The 20,295-nt window shown below is 33.5% G+C and overlaps 1 protein-coding gene and 1 long non-coding RNA gene across 3 annotated transcripts in view; both read right to left on the bottom strand.

Moving 5' to 3' along the window:
* Positions 1–1,255: 1,255 nt before the first annotated feature.
* On the bottom strand, positions 1,256–11,716 carry LOC110029884. Of its 2 annotated transcripts, none has more exons than XR_002294590.1 (3): positions 11,405–11,716; positions 9,409–11,220; positions 1,256–1,333 (listed from the first exon to the last, which is right to left on the bottom strand). It is a non-coding gene; the product is annotated as an uncharacterized LOC110029884 (long non-coding RNA). The 2 variants fall into 2 exon arrangements; XR_002294586.1 differs by lacking the exon at positions 1,256–1,333 and having other exon boundaries at positions 9,360–10,799; positions 11,024–11,220.
* A 1,636-nt stretch (positions 11,717–13,352) lies between these two features.
* LOC110018074 (protein SPIRAL1-like 1) overlaps positions 13,353–20,295 on the bottom strand; it is a 45,692-nt gene continuing 38,749 nt past the window's right edge. The window contains exons 2-3 of the mRNA XM_020715300.1: positions 19,633–19,862; positions 13,353–13,470 (exon numbers count right to left, since the gene is read on the bottom strand). Of these exons, the coding sequence (XP_020570959.1) occupies positions 13,390–13,470; positions 19,633–19,851 (300 nt within the window). The 5' untranslated portion in view covers positions 19,852–19,862 and the 3' untranslated portion in view covers positions 13,353–13,389. The remainder of the gene's footprint in view (positions 13,471–19,632; positions 19,863–20,295) is intronic.

Below are 20,295 nucleotides of genomic sequence, written 5' to 3'. Positions count from 1 at the left end.
ATTGCTGGAGATTCAGTGCGCCATCTTCGGGGTTGGCAAGATGTTCGGGATGATACATTGTTTTGTAGGTTGCCACGTGATTTTGCGGTGTCGGTAGTTGGTTCACAGAGTGTTTCATCGTAAAGAATGTGCGGCGGTTGATGGATGTTAGAGTTGGCCGAATGGGGTGGCGAAGTTGTCGGAGGTGTGGTCAACGGTGGTTGGCAGTTGCTCGTAATAACGGTTTTTTGCTTAACAGATCCTACTTCACCTCTTCACACATATATTACGACTACTACTACTTTATCTAATATCCTCCCTGTCTATTTCCTTACTTTCAAAAGTGGGTTAATAGTTTGATCCAACCAAGACTGGACCAATTTTGATATCTTAGGTTCATCTCGTCGAGCTAGTTAGTTTGACTATAAACTTCCTGAAATCAGAATTCTGAAAGCTTTTAAGTTTTAATCGAAGACTGAGCATTTCTTGCTAAAAAAATTTGTCTCAAGATTCATGTCTGATGATAGAAATTTGTTGATGACATATCACAATGCAAATCATTTAATTAAGTTCAATTTTTTTATTAAAATAACTAGAATATTCTTATTTAAGAAAATCAATAAACATGTCACATTAGTCATTCGAGAAAGTAGGCTTGAGCTCGGCTTGCGAGCTCATTGAACTTTCATGAGCCACTCATCGAGTCAAGCACACATTATACACGAAAATTTTTTTATCTTTATTTTAGTATCAACCCATACCATCTCTCTATACTAAGATTTGTGAACCATAGCAATATGTTATTTTTCAAAGTCCTCTCTTTCATAACATAAAGTCAAAGAAGTGACTTTACGAATAAATCAATAGCATATAATATTCATTGATAATGAAATCATTGCTTTGGAAAAAAATGACAATATAAAATATTAAATTACACGCATAAGGCAATGGATGCTTGCAAGAAATGAATGACTGTGAAATAAAGCAAGTCAAACTAAACATTATCATCTCATATATTCAATTATAACAAAACTATATGGCCAGAAAGATTGCTGAAAGATTAACCATATAAAAACACATATTGACCACAAAATAAATGAAATATATATACATAAATATAATAATAATAATAATAATAATAATAATAATAATAATAATAATAATAATAATAATAATAATAATAATAATAATAATAATAATAATAATAATCAAACCTCTCTCATAATTCAAACGAAACATTTTGAAAGTTAATTATGATGTACGTTTAGTACAGTGGTGTGGTGTTACACTGTATTTGATAGCATTTGAAGTTGCAGTGGGAAACTGTGTTTTGCATTCTGATCTGGTTGAGTAGCTGCCAAAAAATTGCGGAATTACTTTTAAAAGATAAAAATTTGTAAGAGCCACCGCAATAAAAAGATGACAAATATATAAATAGGTGAAAAAAATCATAAAAATAGTTCTTTTCAGATAATTATGTGTCAGGCAGGTAGAATGTAAAGAAATAACAAGCAGTTAGATGTAATTTTCATTAAATTTTCGAGAAATTGAAACATTTGGTGGTAACCTTTTGAGCCTCCAACCACCCTCATGTGCCTAACTATTCAAGCACCACCATCATTACGGGTAAACTGACAAGAAAAGGATTCGAACCTGTGACTTGAGAGGACTTACGACGTTCAAAGAGGTTGCTCTACCAACAGACCACGGCTGGCAGAACACACACACACATCACACACATATATATATATATATATATATATATATATATATATATATATATAAACGATAACATTCTTTCCATAGGATAAATAATGATTCAGACTTGCTAATAAACATGTTGGATACTATAAATAGTTCAATCAATTAAAGTTTTCAACAATACTGGTCCCCTCCATGTGATCTTAATATTTCAAACTGCCTACTATAAGGTTGCCTGATGAGAAATTTCCGTATAAGATTTACATACATACCACTCAATTCTTACGTATTTACATATCTAACACCTAAACTTCAATTTTTACACATTTGCATGAAAATGTGTATTTCACATTTCAAAGCTAAAATAGTGGTATTTTTGATGCGGCATGGAAGCTTTGGATGGTATAAATATAAAAACAAGGTTTGCTAGATGTAAATGCATAAGAATTGAGTGGTATGTACGTAAATGCCCTTAATTAGAATACCAAATTAGGATTTTCCCACAAATAAAATTGAAATCCAGTTTCAAAGATGGCCCAAATACTCTATTAAATGGCAGATTAAGGGAATCCTAGAATCAAACACAAAACTAGAAAGGAGATTTGCATACATAACAAACAATTCTTATGCATTTATATTTTCAACATCAAAATTTTGATATCTATTTATATAAGACTTTAGCATCATAATCACATCAATAAATGTGCATTAAAATATGTGTTTTACCATAAAAAGGCTTCGGGAAATTTACATGCATATCACAAAAGTCCTATGAATTTACATATCTAACACCGACAGTTTGATATTTACAACAATTTGATGTGATAAGTATATGCATGAAGATGAGTTAGTAATAGTTATATTAAAGATTTGAGAGCTTTATATGTAAATATGAAAGATTAGGTGATAGATACGAATACAAAGGAATTATGTGGTATGTATGTAAATGCTCCAAAAACTTAAAGAGTGTTGTGGACTATTTTGATATTTCTATAAAATTTAGTACTAAAATGGCCTCATATAAATAGTCGGGGACTATTTTTGGCACTCTACTCCTTAATAATCTACTTGATTCAAATTTCAATCTAAATCTAATGAGAAATTATCAAATTACAGCACAAAAATTTTTGCATGAAATATTCAGTCCACTGAGTTTTCAAATCTATTCCATCTACACTGAGAAGACATATGAGGGATTTAGGTAATGACTGTATCTCTACAAATACAGAACTGAGCTACAATCATGGTGTCATGTCAATTATTTCTTGGGGCATTTACATAAATACCACCCAAGTACTGTATATTTACATATCTAACCCCTAAACTTTACTTTTCATGTTTATACCACCCAATCTTCAATATCCCATTAAAAATACCACTGTTTTAACTTCCAGAAAGTGAAATACACCGTTTCATGCATAATTGAGGTGGCATACATGTCAAAATTAATGCTTAGGAGTTGTATATGTAAATACATAGAAAATAAGTGGCATGCATGCAAATCTTCCTTGTTTCTTTCTAGTTCATGTAAATTCCCACCACAGAATTAAAAATCATTATCTATCAAAAGGAGATGGATGGAAAAGGTTATCTCATCCTGTGTAAGAAAATAAATCATTATCTATCAAAAGGAGATGGTGGAAAAGGTTATCTCAACGTGTGTAAGAAAACAAGCGGCTATTGTACAAGGAAAGAAAATAATTTAAATGCTGGCATAATTATTATATCAAAAGTGACCACCTCTTTAGTATTAAAAAGGTCAATTTTCATAAATGAGTCAACATAGCTGAATTATGTCATTATGAAGAATGAATCACTTTATATAAAGCATTATGAAGGAGAAATCACAATATTTAAATAGAAGGCAGTTGTGCTAAGTGTTGCAGTGCATAGACTCTTTATTCACAGAAAAAGTAAATAGGGCAACAATAATTAGGTAAAAATAAAAGGTATTTTCTGATAAACATGATTCAGAAGGAAATGCATTAATTTCATACAGTTTGTTTCAAGCAGACTCAGTAAAACTACATTACCTCAGAGAATTATAGAGGAATTAAAATAGCAATCGTTCTGCACAAATCTAAGACAAATTAGGGATGACTGACAACTTATACCTCTCTATATTATGAAGTTAAATCAGTAAGAATCAAAGGCTGATTTAGGTGGATTGCCACTTATGATATTTTGATTAATCATGACCCCTGTCACCGAAAAGTTTGCTTTAAAGAATTACTTTAAGAATAAGAATGAGATATGACACGTATCACTTGCTAGCAACAAAAAATGCACAATAATGCAATTGATTATGCAACCCACAACAAGGTAAAAGAAGAGATATGCAATGCGTGCAATGCTTCAGTTCCAAGAGCTACAAGCATATTGCTACCAACTGTGTAAGAAAATCTTACAATTATTGTCAGAGCTTGGTAATTAGCTGAGTGATAGAATAGCACTTCAGTGGTGTTAATGTTGTAATTATATAGCAAAGTTCCCTCTAAGTAGACCATGGACCAAGACAACCGGGATGACAGAACCATAAGTTCTTGATCGGGTTTGTCGTCATTTCCCCCACCATGCACTTTAACTTAAAATGATACTTTTAAATTTGTTCCTAGTATATGTAAAGTTTGAATAATTAGCACCTAATAACCAGCTTTTATTGAGAATGTTCTCTCTTTATCAAGAGAGAAAGAGAGACAATTAACCGTGAGTGCTTGCACCTACGAGAAAGCTCAAATCCTAGATCTTGAAGTCCTTGCAAAATAAGAGTGAAATTTCTGAGTATTTTCTTACCTACTATCTTATCTATCTTCTAAAAATTTGACTTGGAACATCACAGTAAACTTCCTCACTCCCATCTCACAGAGGCCACGGCATCAAATTCTCTGAATTCACAATAATCAACATAATACTGTAAAATTAAACAACAATAAGCCTTTACCTACTAAGTGGGGTCAGCTATATGAAACTTTTTTCTCCATTGTGTCCTATTGAGTGCATATTTTAATTTAACTCTAATAAATTCAGATCATCTTTTATACAATATGCGCAAGACTTTTTAGGTCTACCTCTAGCTTTTTAACATAAGTCAAATCTAAAACATCTACTCTCCTAGCCAGATCATCAGATGGTTGGCGTTTAATGTGACCAAACCATCTAAGAACGACTCTCTCTAATTTTGTCCTCCAATGGAGCTATACCAACCCTATCACAGATATATTCATTTTGCGTTTTGTCTCTAAGTGTCAAGCCACTAATCAAGCCACTAATCCACTTAAGCAATCCACTTAAGCATTCTTATCTCGACAACACTTAACTTTGTTTTATGCTTCTATTTTAAAGGCCAACATTCTGTGCCATAGAACATTACAGATCTTACCACAATCTTATAAAATTTTCCTTTCAATCTAAGCAGTATTTTTCTATCACACAATTGGCCCAAAGCATTCCTCCGCTTCAACCAACCAACTTGAATTCTACTAATAACATCACCATCTATATCACCATCACTTTGAACAGTAGACCCGAGATTTCTAAAGCGTTCACACCTTTTAATTATTTGATCACCCATAGTTATAACTCTGTCACTAGAGCTACTACTACTAAAATTCAGTTTTAGTTCTACTCAAATGAAGAACTCAAACGAAGACCTTTATACTCCAATGTAGACCTCCATAATTCAAGTTTTTCCTGAATTCTTTCTCTAGTCTTATCCACAAGAAGGGTAGCATTAGCGAAAAGCATACACCAATGTATATCTTCCTATAAATGTCTAGAAGAGCATCCATAACTAAAGAAAAAAGATATGGGCTTAAAGCTTATCCTTGATGTAATCCAACTGAAATAGGAAAATATTTGTCAATCCTCTATCTGTTCGAACACAAGTAATAGCTCTAGTATACACATCTCCAATGACTTGAATATATGTCATATCAACACCTTTCTTCTCTAGAACTCAGAACTCTCCAAAGGATAACTCTCCAAAGGATTTCTCTTGGAATCTTATCATAAGCTTTTTCTAAATCAATAAAAATCCTATGTAGATCCTCCTATTCTCTTTGTACTTCTCCATCAAACCTCTCAATAAATGCATAACTTCCATAGTAGACTTGCACAACATAAATGCACATTGCTTATGAGAAATTTTTGTAACACGTCTTAAACTATGTTTAATTACTCTTTCTCATAATTTTAAATTACGACACATTAATTTAATTCCTCTATAATTTGCACACTCTTATGCATCCTTATTCTTAAAAATGGAGACCAAAATACATTTCCTTCACTCCTCCGACATCTTTTTAGTTTTTAAAATAAAATTAAAGCGTTCAGTAAGCCAAAAACTCTCAAATCCCCTAAATATTTTCACACTTCAATTGGGCTATTATCAGGTCTTATTGATTTTTCACCCTTAATTTTCTTTAAAACCTCTTGAACTTCTTTTTTTACTAATACGATGGTAATAATAAAATATATTATTACTTTTAACGATATTAAAATAACTAAGATCGTATTTTCAGAAACTTGATTGAAAAGTTTATCAAATTAGCTCACCCACCAATATTGAATATCTTTTTTTAAGAAAAACCTTTTTATTTTTCATTTTTAAGAAAATCTTTACTTTTCTTTTCTCTTTGTCTGACTAGTTTATACATATATATTTCAACCTCTTCAATTCTAATATATTCTAAAGATCATTAAAATAAAATTTTTAGCTCGCAAATTGTTCTCTTAGACAACTTAGTCACCTTATATTTTTTTAAGTTCTCTAAGCTTTTACATTTAAACTAATTTTTAACAAAACTTCTAATATTTTATCTTTTCTTACATATTATTATTCCACCACTAATTTTTTTTATTTATAGAAAATTTTCCTTTTGATTATCCAAGTGCATCTTTTGTCATTTGTTTAATAATATTTGTTACTTTATCCCATATAGAATTTGATTCTTCACAAACATCTCAAATCTTGAAATTTTAAAGTTTACCATAAAAATAATTTTATTTATGTTTTTTAGGTTCCTTCATTTAATTCTATGACAATGATTCCTAGATTTCTTTATCTTACAACTCTTCATCTTAAAATACAAAACCAAAAATCGATGTTGAGTACTCAAATTCTCACTTGAAATGACCTTGTAATATTTAAATTCTCAACAATCTCTTTTTCTCATAATAAAATAATCAATTTGTGTTTTATCAGATCAATTCTTATAAGTAATAATATGCTCATCTCTTTTCCGAAAAAAAATATTAACAATAACAAATCATACGTTAAAACAAAATCTAATATAATTATATATTCTTCATTAATCCCAAAACTGTAGCCACCATAAATATTTTTAAAATCTTCTACCACTCTACCAACATGTCCATTTAAATATCCCCAAATAAAAATTCTTTCTTCAAAATATATTATTTATATTAATTCTTCTAGGTCATTCAAGAATTTTTCTCTAGAACCTATATTTAAACCAATTTGAGGAGCATAAACACTTATAATATTAAAAATTTTAGTATTAACAATAATTTTAAGGGCTATAATTCAATCTCTAATTCTTTAATTTTTAAAAAACCATCTTTCAACCTCTTATCTATAATTACACTTACACCATTTCTAGTCTAAAACCTAAGTTATCAATCTCCATGACTTTTTCTCCAAACAATTTAATTTTTTGAATACATAATATATTTATCTTCCTATGAACCATAATATCAACTAATCTCATTAATTTACTTGTGAGAACGCCTATATTCCACAATTTATTTCTAACATTAGTTTCATGGACTAACTTCTTTACCTGCATCAGTCAGAAAAATGAGAACCCTTGCTTATTTGAAACTACACTCAAACGCAGTTACAGTGGCCCCTGCACATTATTCATTGTATTCGGACCATACAACGCGTTATTTTTAGAAGTCGCTCTAGCATTTACACAAAGATCTAAAGGATGTTTTGATTTTTCGACAAATTTTACACTGTTTGTCGACTACCTAACATAACCCTCCACTTTTCACGTCTAGGGCTTGGGACCTGGCAATAAGAGTGTTAATAATGTAAAATTAAACAAGAGAAATAATTTTAATACATGATTCAAAATGCTAAACCACTAATAACATTATGCATATTGATGTTTTATGTCAACATAAGTATTATTAATCATAGACATAACTGATTTAATATAATAAATTTAAACTGAAATGAAAAATTATGGTTATACAACTAAAAGAAAATCCTGAACGTTAAACGACTTAAACAAATGTAAAGTAAGAAGAAATATTTTTGAAGTCTCAAATCATTTAATGCACTATGCTAACCTATAATTGTTTGAAATTACTTTTTTATCTTTATTTTCTTTCTCATTTATATTAATCATAAACTTATGTGTCATATAATATTTGTATTATATTTGTTGGGGCATTAAAAAATTGGAAGATTTACATACATACCACTCAATTCCTATGTATTTACAAATCTAACACCAAAATTTCAAATTTTCCTTACATACCACCTTCCTATGCATGAATATGGGCATTTCACTTCTTGAAAGTTAAAATAGTGGCATTTTTTATGTGATATGAAAGATTTGTGTGGTATAAATGTAAAATGTAAGGTTTAGGTTTTAGATATGTAAATGCATAGGAATTGGGTGGTATGTATGCAAATGTACCTAAAGTATTTATATGTGGTCCGTAACTATATTTAAGGTTGGACTGGATTATTTTAAACTTCTCGCATCCAGAGTCAAGAACCTTTGTTGGCCGCCCTTAAGGCTCACCTTGTCAAAATTTTTGCATCTATGTAGTTCACCATCTATGGTTAATATATCCTATGTAACATGTTATTTTCTTAAATTTTGTTAGTATTATTTTCAAAAGCATTTAAAATTTATTGGCATTGATATACACCTATCATTGATCTACATGGATTAATACGCATTTAAAAAAAAAATACAGTGAAACATATAACAGTCAGCTTCTGAGTACTTAAATTACACATCATATTTTATTAAAAATCTTAAAAGTTGAATTCTATATCATGCATATGTGATCATATAAACATGCAATCGGCTTATTAATACCATTAGAACTTGTTTAATAAAAAAAATTATCTACTCACAAACACATGATAGATCAATGAAGTTATAAAAACTAACAGATATTTGGGCTAATGATAATTTCCGCTCTATATTAGAAATTCAATATCTCGAAGTAATTATAGAATCCTCCACCAAACGGATTTCTTTATTTTTCTCCTTGCAATCAACTTCTTCTGCACGCCGCATGATACAAACATAAACATCCTTGATTTAAAAGAATTCCCAACATAGTAATGCAAATATATATAATTAACCTTAATTTATCATTTTCACCTCAAATAAAGTTCTCTACATCCATGCCTTTAAGCATAACAGCCTGAATACAAACTCGATTTGCAGATGGAAAAACAAAATATTATGTTGTTATCTAAAACCCCAATCTTCCTCATCTTATTAGTCCCTTCTCTCCTTTTTCTTACGTCATCTCCAATCAAACAAACTCTTTGTTAGAGAGTTCTAAAGAGTTATGAAATGGGAATATATGCGTAATGGCAAGAGTTGGTTTAATACATTATATATATATATATATATATATAATGTATAAATATATATATATATACATACATACATGATCAATAAGAAAAGGAAATTAGTTGCTAAAACAAATGGGTTGAGACAGGACTCCTACCCCATCTTGGACGATTAACACTCAGCAGCAGCAGTAGTAACAGATAGTATGTCGGAGCCGATTTTAGACGATGCTAGGCTGCATCAAGCTTCATCATAGGTACCATACATATCCAGTAATGTTAGCCGTCAACAAGGGTGAAATAAGTATTCACTCATGCCATCGCAGTCAAATAAAAACTGATTAAATACCTCACATAATCCCATGGCGAATCCTGTTACCATTCAAAGATAAAACCATTGCACTTCATCATCCTCGTCTTCATCACCCATGGCTTGATTGAGATCAGACTGGTCAGCATTGCAAGAGCGATTCCCAACTCCTGGTATTTCAAACAGTTCACAATTTCCAATATATATGGATGTATCAACATTTTATAGTTTGGAGCTGATTCCCTGTAGGAATTCTTCCAGATAAATATTTACAGGATAAGTTTATGCAGCCTGAATAACGGTTGAACCTTATCAGAAGAATCCATAAATTTGGCAGCTCCATGTCCAACCATGCTGGAATATTTTTATCAAAATTATTTTCACTGAGACTTGGAACATCCAAGTTCTTGCACTGCTGCAGAAATTTTGGTAGTTTTCCAGACAGGTTATTACTACTGAGATCCAACGCCTGTAGCTCAGTCAAAGAGTATACCGAATCACGATTTGCAAGATTAAATAATCTCATAAAGTTTGTGGCAACTTGCCTCTCATCTGATTATTGGAGGAGACCAAAAGCGCTACGTTGGATGATTTGCGCACAAACCATTCAGGCATGGTGTCTGAAATCCCTGCTGCAGCAATGGACAAGCCAATATTTTTTCTCTGCCATAGAAACCAAGTAGGAAATTGAGGACCCAATAAACAATTATTTAGCTTGATCCATAGGAGCTGGAAGGGAGGTGCCCAATCCTCCTTAAAATCTATGCTCGATGAATTATAAGAAATGTCTGATATTTTTAATCTGGTTAGGTTAGCAAAATGAACTTCGGTGATGATACATTCAAAACGGTTGTGTTGCAGAAGAATTGCAGATAAGCTAGACAGCTTCCCTATTCCTTCAGGAATAGGAACCCCCATAAAATTTGCATCAAGAGAAAGGATCTATAATGCTTCATGAACATCTAATACCGTCAATTATGTCACTAACATTGCCCCTAAAGTTGCTATAATCCAACCTCAAAATGTTCAAGTTGCAGAGCTTTGTGAATATTGTTTCTGATACATGTCCTGCAAATTTATTGTGTTCTAGGGCAAGAAAAGAAAGGAAGGTCATGCTTTCCAGAGCATCAGGCATGGCTTCCTGGAATGAATTGTGACCAAGAAACTGAACTGTAAGCTTGGTGGCGTTCGACAGCCATCGGGGTGCAGTGGAACTTAATCTATTTTTCCCTAGAACAGCTTCAAATAGGTTTGAAAAAAAAAACAAATGAGAAGTAGTAGAATCAATGCTATTTAATCCACAATAACTTAATCGTAATACTAAGTCAAGTTGACCGGAGAATGATTGATCTTGCCTCGCAGAGACAAAGAAGAGTAAATAGGGTTATCAAGGTTGAGCTCAAGAATAAGGTAGGTTTTATTGCTGCAGCAAACAATTCCTATCCAACTACAGCAATCCTCACCTTCCCAAGAAGAAGGGCGGCTTTTAGTATCTATAATGCTTGATTTAAAGGCGAGAAGGACCGTGCTCTCCCTCTCAATACAACCATTACTTCCATAGGCAGTAGCAGCAGCTTTGATCAATGCGAGCAAAAGCACCAGTGTGGAAGCATGCGAGTTTAGCATGCTACTGAAGCTTTCTTTTAAGGTTTCTTCATTCCTTGAAAAACCAATCCCAATGTCAACTTTGATTAACAAAATAGAATTCAAACATACTACAAATGGAAAGCGGACGCACAAAATCAAAATGAACAGGACAAATTTCGAAGTTAACTGCATCAGTGACAAAATATCACACCGGTGCAGGCATATGGATCAAAAGAAACGGGGAAAACAGAACTAACCTATGGCAGCGGAGGACTCGACTGGCACATGGACCTCGGATTCATTCTTGTAGACGAGCATGAACCTTGGGGGCGTGAAGAGCTGGTATATGGGGGAGAAGGAGAAGCGGAGACGTCGGTTCAAACTTCAGCGCGACATGTGGGAGGAGGTGCGTGGAAGGGGTCAAATCCCTTTTAGATATCGGCATCGCCGGCGTTCGCTTCCTCCATTTTCCGGCGAGCATCATCTTCTATGTCACCGCCGACCCTTAGACGAGCATATTTGCAGCAGAGTTGGTTCGGCCCAAATCTGCGAACATTTTTTTAGCCTAATAGCTGGGCTCGTCTATTCTGATCTGGCCTTGCTCTGAGCCAAAATTTATATTAATTTTCAAATTATAAATAATCTTTGAGCTAAATTTGTACAGTCATAACATCACAAAACTTATCAACGATCTGATTTCGAGTCAGTTGAAGTCGGCACAAAATCAATCCAAGATAAAAAAATTTGGATAGTAGCTCCGCTCATTCTTTCGATCAGATCTTGATTCGAGCAAAAATTTGAATTAATTTTTGAGCGATTAACGATTTTCAAAGTAAGTTCACAGCCCCACGATTAGTGGAGGGCTGAGGGGTGCCTGCAAGTGCTGCATTGTGTGAGCTCAGTCCCTCCCAAATTCGCGAGTGCCATGAAAATATATATTTCACAAAAAAAAAAAAAAAGATAATTCCTTTTTTAATCAATAATGGTTTCAACAAATTAAATTGAAATTATACGTGCAAGATGCATAATTCGTTATGTTTGTTCATAACTTGCCTCTAATTAATATTTAAACTATGAATCGTTTAAACTAAATTAAGTTCCAATTTGATGAGCTCAATTTATCTAAATTTTGACAAAAGATATATTTATAATTTTAATAAGCTTATTTAGAAGTGTGCACGAGTCAAGTTAAGCTTGAGACATCTTTTACTCGAGCCCAAGTTTAATCGAAACTATTAGCTGATGACCCAACTAATTTATTATACAAAAATAGCAAATGAAACCTTAATCTCCCTTGGTGGGGAGTCAACTAATTTATTATGAGAGGAAAAAAAAATAATATTAATTTAAAATAACTTTATAATATAATAGAAAATGAATTTTAAAAAAATTATGAGATAAATAATAACATATCACTTGTTATAAAATATAAAAAAAAAATCTTTTTTTTTACATTTTTAATTATTTAAAGATAAAGGTTTTTTAAAAGTCTAAAAAAAAATTAAGCGCCAAATTTATGCCTAAAAAATAATAATAATAAATAATCTATGACCCATCTTGAATAAAATATACTCAAATTAATTCCATCCTACAAACAACCCTTTCAAATAGATAAAAAACCAACATTTACATACATGACACTCAATTCCTATGTATTTACATATGAACCCCTAAACTTCAATTTTTAATGTACATACCAATTCACCTTTGCATGAGGTGCATTCCATTTTTTATATGATATGAATGATTTGGGTGATGTAAATGCAAATTTAAAAAAAAAAAAAATGCAAAGTTTAGGTGTTAGATATGTAAAAACATAGGAATTGGGTGGTATACATGTGAATGAGAAAAAATATTACCTCAGGAGTACTGATGTGATGCATCAGTACTCCAATGATGAGGTGTCACGTATGCAATGGTCTCACCGTGACACCACGTGACACCTCACCACTGAAGTACTGATACATCATTACTCATTTTTTTCTGTAAATGCCCCGTAGAGAAGGAAAAGTAGACGAATGGTTATTTGTGCCACAATATCAACCCACCAAATATAGTTTTTTTACCAAAAAAACCATATAATACACAACACGGCAAGTGTTAGAAGCAGACTTCCATCAACTACAAATTGCAGGAAATCAATTCTGGTTCAACACAACAAAGATAACCGCAATTTTTTTTTTTTTTTTTTATTGTTATTATTAATTTTTTTTTTTTAAGAAGAAGCTCTCACCAGACTCCCTCATTTTTTGCCATCACCAAAGAGGTAATCAAGGGAGGAATCTCCGCCTGGAGCAGCATGGACCTTAGTAGAAGGTCGATCCTGCAATGATTAGAATAAAAATGCTTACACATAAATAAAATTTATGTAAAATGACAAAGATGAATAAAATGTTATCTGAAAATAATGCGAAAGTGTAGAAATTTACACAGAAATAACCAAACACAAAAATTTACATGATTCGGTGTTCAGAAAAAAGGGTTATGGGGTTACATCTCAACATTTCTCCTCCACTCCCCTCGTAAGCCGTAAGTCCTTTTTTTATAGAGGAAGACTAGAACATATAAGTAAATAAAGCCAAACACAAAATTGCACCTAAGTAAACAAAAGCCACAAATACAACAATTTCCACATTATCTCTTACTTTCAAATAAGTGAGAAATGATCAAATGAGCTCCAAACTTCAAATCAACAGTACCAAGATGGCTGCCTACGTACCCCCCCTCCCGAAGAGATCAAACATTGCGTAGTTCTTCTAAATGTCCTCCTGGGAAATTAGTCTTGAGCTTGGATGTTCGCCAAATTCATTCAATATGTAAACTTCTGGACTTGTAGTACCTTCGAGAGCATGTCCACTTGATTCTCCTTTGTATCTATCTTCAACATAACATTACCTTCTTCAATTAAGTCCTGAATAAAGCGGTACCTCACATCAATGTACTTGATACAAACATGATGAATTGGATTTGTAACAAAAAATATCGTACTCTGGCTGCCACAAAACACCGTCAGAGACTCCTGATAAACTCTTAAGTCATTCAATAGCCATGTATCCATATTGTTTCTTTCATCGCCTCCATAGTAGACAAAACAACAGAAGACTCTAGAAATGAACTCCAACTGACTGGACGTCCTGCTAATCTAAATAAATAGCTCATCGTAGATCTCCGTCTATCCATATCACCTGCATAGTCCGAGTCAGTGGAGCCTACACACAATTCTGTAATAAATGATTGTCTCCCAAACACCAAGCCAACATCAATTGCACACTTCAAATATCTTAGAATACTTTTCACGACCTGCCAATGATTCATTAATGGATCATGCATAAATCTGCTCACAACACAATCTGCTTGTGCAATATCTAGTATAGTACAAATCATGACATACATCAGACTGCTTATTACACCATCATAAGAAATGGATCACATATCTTTTCTTTCCTGGTCATCCTGACACTGTTCTGAACTAAACTGAAAGTGAGATAAAATAGATATACTCACTATCTTACTCGAGCCATCAACCCCACATTTCTTTAGCAGCTTCCGACCACAGGCTCCTTGAGAGAGTCAAACATTTCCAACTGTCTTATCTCTAAGAATCTCCATGCCAAAATTCCTGTGAGCATCACCCGACTCTTCCATTTCGAAATGTTTGGATAGTTGATTTATCATCCTGTCAACCTCAATCTGACTAGTAGATTCAATCCACATATTATCAAGATAAAAACAAATAAATGAACTCACCTTTAGCCAACATCTTGAAATATGCACAATGGTCATACTGGTTTCTCGTGTACTATTGTTTCCTCATGAACTGATCAATTTTTTTAGACCATTGTCGTGGCGACTACTTCAAACCATATAAAGGCTTGTTCAGTTTGCAAACCAAATCTTTTGATGCTCTATATCCAGACGGCTTCAACATGTAGATCTCATGCAATTCTCTGTATAGAAATACAGTCTTCACATTGAGTTATTTCAAGATTAGATTGTACTGTGCTACAAGTGCTGAGAGAACACGCATTAAGAAATGTTTGACCACTGGGGAGAATACTTCATTATAATCAATCACTTGTCGTTGCACAAAATTTTTGCCACTAATCTTGTCTTGTATCGCACATCAGCTCCATGAGAACCTGCTTTCTTTGCATACACCCATTTGCACCCAATAATTTTCCTTCCTCGAGAAAGTTTCATCAACCTCCAAGTACCATTCTTCCGAAGAGACTTTATCTCTTCATTTATTGTCATTCCACAAAGATCACGGTCCAGGTTCTCCATCGCTTCTTTGTAGTGATAAATAATTTATGACTCTGTGGCTGAAAGTGCAAATGCAATGTGATTCCTCGACCAAGCTGGTTTTGGATCATTCTGGCATCTAGTCCTGCTCCTAGCGATAGATGCTTGAGCAATAATATCATCATCAACATGTTATTCCACCTCCCGAGCACTATAAACATATATCTTCTGAGCTGCAACTGAATCAAATATCTAGGTCGAAGTGGACAAACTCTGTAGAATAAATGAAGTTGCATCAAACTCCAACTTCTATTGCATATTTGTAGTCCCATTAAAACTCTCCAACTGCTTTTGAGTCTTAATTTTCTAACAAGCTTGCCTCATTGAATGTAACATCCTTGTTAATGACAACCTTTCTTTCTGACTAGTCATATAGCTTGAAGACCTTGACTCCACGTCTGAAGCTAATTAATCTCGTCTTCTTTGTTCATGGTTCTAGTTTATCATTTTGCACATGGTAGTAAGTTGAACACCTAAACACTTGCGTGCTTATAATCTCTAGCAGGATGTCCTGACCACGTCTCCTTTGGGGTCTTCTTCCCAATAGTTGCTGAAGAGAGACAATTCACTAAGTGACAGACATATTCATGGCCTCAGCCCAATTGATTCTATCCAAACCAGCATTTGGGTAAAATACATCGAACTTTCTCCACCAAAGTCTGATTCCCCGTTCTGCTATGACGACTCTCAAACATTGAAGTTGTGCTCTATCTCAACTCTCTGACACACTTGCAAGAATATTTCCAAAGCGTATTTGCCCCCATTATCTAATCTGATACACCAGATCTTTTGACGAGTCTGAGTCTTAATTCACTTCTTCCAAGTTATCAAAATCTCCAGCACTTTGTTTTTGCGCTTCATAGAGTACACCCAAATATATCTGGAGTAACCATTAATAAAAGACAAAGTATGTTCGCTCGCTAAATGATGTTGTCTTTGTCGAACCCCAAACATATGTGTGAACATACTCTAAAATATCTTTATACTGTAGATGACAGTCTCAAAAGTACCTGCATCTTCTTGTCAAAAACATAATATTCGCAGAAATCTAGCTCGCAGGTGTTTGCTCATTTAATCAATCATTTCTTCACCAAAGCCTGAAGTGAAGTCTCTCGAGCATGAGCTTGCCACATATGTCACAATAGGGGTGTCAAAAAAATTATCAACAACAACAGTCATTTCAGTCACTGTACTATCCTGAAGATAATAAAGATTGTAATGGCGAACTCTTTTCATAAAAATCATTGCTCCATGATATATCCTCAGAACGTCTGTCTCAATAACTACCTTATAACCCTTGGACTCTAAAGCCCCAACTGACAGCAAATTCTTCTTGATATCTAGAATATGTTTACCATCAGTCAGCTTCCTCACAGTATCATCATGCATCACGATAAATATACCCTCTACACTAATAGTATGACAAGCTTGATTGTTGCTCATAGTCACTACACCGCTATCCAACTCCTTGTATGTACAGAAGCACCGTCGATGGGGACAAATGTTATAGGTAGCACATGTATCTAGAATCTAGCATGAATCATCTATAAATAAACTATGAGAAAGTGCAATAACGATACATCTGAATCTGCACTTCTTATCTTTTCAACAATAGCGTTGAATTTCGCCTTTGATGCAGTTTTCATTCACTTTCATTTCAACTCCGAACAATCTTTCTTCCAATGACTAGTCTATAAACATAAAACACAGTGATTTTTTCCAAAACTGCGCGCACAAGAATTACCACGCTTTTGAGAAGTGTCACTGATGCTACCTTTCTTTAACAAATTCCTATTTTTAGATCCGCCACGTTGAAGTGTAAGAACCTTAACTGATTTCATCTTTGTGGACTCCTTATCCCTTCGACGTAACTCGTGATTTAACAATGTGAGCCACTTCGTCATAATTCAAGATCACATTTCCATAAACGAGTGTCATAGAGAAGTTCTCATACAAATATGGGAGCAAATTCAAGAGAAGAAGCATATTGTTTTCATCTCCAACCTCCTGATCCAAATTTAATAGATATGCCAATAGTTTAGTGAATTAATTCAAGTGCTCATTAATAGTAACCCGTCTCATCTGAAATCTGTAGAGTTGACGTTTCACATGGAGATGGTTCTCCACGCTCTTTGTAAGATATTTGTTCTCAAACATCCTCCAAAACTCTTTGCAGAAGTCTTCATCATCAACCTATATTTGATTTCCAAAATCAAGCAATTTCGTATCAAGTCACAAGTAATCTCGTTCATCTTCAACCAATCTCTCTTTAACATCACTTCAGGACATTTCTCGCTATCTAGGACTCATCTAGATTCAGAAAACACAGCGCATCCATCACATCGTATTGTCACATGCCAAAATTTCCTGTCATCAAATTTCGTCACATCAAATTTTGACAGGATGGGTAACAACCAGATGAATTGACTTTTCTATTGTTATAGTGATCGTTGAATAACTTGAACACCGTGTTATGGTTCATTGTTTCCACAGTTCAAATTACTTTTCCCAAAAAAAAATTCCTTTCACATAATATTTTTCTCCCCTCAGACGTGTGCAACTTCCTTTTTAATCCTTGGGAAACTTTCCTACAAATCTCTTTCGCTTGCTTCAGAATAAAAAATTTCCTTCGCAGCAGGAAAGAAATTTTTTTTGTCTCGCCCGAACAAGCCGAAGCAAGGGAATTTTCTTTCGGCCTCCGGACCTCGCCGAAACCACCCCAGTTTGCCGCTCAAAACGTAGTTGGAACAACACCCACCGGATGGACTTCTCAAGCACGCCTCTGCCACCAGACTATCTCTGGAACCACCGACTCTGTCTGCAAAGCATGCCAAACCATTTGTTGCAAAAATACCGGCAACACACACTGGATTTGTTGTCGCCAACGTCGAACCACGAACCTAGATCTGACACCAATTGTTATGCGAAAATAATGTAGAAGCGTATAAATTCACACAATGGCAATCAAACACAAAAATTAACGTGTTCGACATTAAGTCGATTCAATTAAGTCAACGGGGAGGAAGATTCCACTAGCAACGAATGGGAAAAAAAAAAACGCTTGAGGTTACGACTCCACACTTCTCCTCCACTCCTCTCATAAGCCTTAAATCCTTTTTTATAGAAAAAAACTGGGGCATACAAGTAAATAAAGCTAAAAGATAAAATTACCCCTAATTATGAAAAAACCATAAATACAACATGAACTTCAATTCACAAAAGTAACTCAAAATAGATTAAAAGAGATGTGAAATGTGACAATTAGTGATTCTAAAAATACAAAGCATGATTGGTAGATATGCATCAAATGTTGAACATCTATTTACACAGAATTTTGGGAGACACGTGTCCCCCAAAATTTATAGGATTTTTTTTCTGTATTATTTATTTAAAATTTTTAAAAATATGTAGTTTATGTTCTCTATAAATTTTTCAAAATAAATAATTGTGCTGCAGATTAAAAAAAAATTCACCACACCACCCCGCAACACCAAAAAAGCAAATTTTAGAATTGAAATATGTTAGAAAGACATAAACTAATTAATTTTCATCATTTTTTTTTTAAATGTGCAGTGAGGGTATTTCAATTTTTTTGGTTAGGATGATTTTCAAATCCACTAAATTTACTCATAGATTAATTCAATACAAACTCTGATTCATCCACACATGTACTGCACTTATCTCAAAATAAATCCAATGGCTTTGAGACCTATGTTCATATCCTACTACAAGATTTTCCTTGTGGTTAAAATCAATGAAGATTTACACACATACCAATCAATTCTTATGTACAATTCTTATGTATTTAATCAATTCTTATGTATTTACATATCTAACGCCTAAATGTCAATTTTTACATATGTCACATTACCCAAGCATGAAAAGGTGTATCTCACTTTTTACGAGTTCGGTAATTTTTATGTGTGACATGAATGATTTGGTTTTTATAAATGTAAAAAGCAAAATTGAGATGTTATATATGAAAAAATATAAAGATTGGGCAATATATATGTAAATGCCTCAAGAATCAAATCCTCCCTACATTAAATTCATATTTCAACGCTCAAACTTCCTAATAAGAAAAAAGAAAAGAAAAAAGAAAAGAAAAGAAAAGAAAAGATGACAATAATGAAAGCTGCAGAAAAAAGTTAAGAAAACTAGTGAAGTATATGGATGCACATACTGTGATAAAATTCCCAGTGTTTTGGCCATCTGCTCGGAAGTAATTGTTTGTAGTGTGTCCAGTAATGCCTGCAGGAACCTGCTTGCTATTGTCGACTACTGCCGGAATAGGCTTGGGATTAGGGTTAGGACTATCACCGGTAGGTTTCGAAGGTTCGCCGCCACCAAAAAGGTAGCCCAAAGAACTCTGGCCGCCTCCGCTGCTGACTCCACGACCCATTCTTCTCCAAACTAGATAGTCAGATCAAAGTCGACGCGAGCTTGTTAGTATTCTTATCAAAAGCTTAAATATTTTTTAATTTTTTTTATTTATGTACAAGAAGAAACGACAACTAGTAAAGAGATAAGTGTTAAAATTATCCTGACTCTTTGCAGGAGGTTATTTTAGTCTCAAATTCAATAAAAGTGCTAATTTAGTCCACATACCCATTTAAAATGAGTTGGAGACTAATTTGATACTTTATAAACTCCAAGACTAAAAAGGCCTCATGTAAAGAGATACAACAACAACAACAAAACCTTAATCCCACTACGTAGGGTAGGCTACATGAATTGTTTTTCTCCATTGCGTCCCATTTAGTGTCATATTTCACTTTAATTCTAATAAATTAAGATCATTTTTATACAATAAGCCCAAGTTTCAATAAGCCCAAGTTTTCCTAGA

This window comes from Phalaenopsis equestris, unplaced genomic scaffold (assembly GCF_001263595.1).
Source record: "Phalaenopsis equestris unplaced genomic scaffold, ASM126359v1 Scaffold000002, whole genome shotgun sequence".
Taxonomy (NCBI): Eukaryota; Viridiplantae; Streptophyta; class Magnoliopsida; order Asparagales; family Orchidaceae; genus Phalaenopsis; species Phalaenopsis equestris.
Note: the sequence above shows the minus strand (reverse complement) of the source record. Positions and strands in the feature narration are given on the sequence as shown.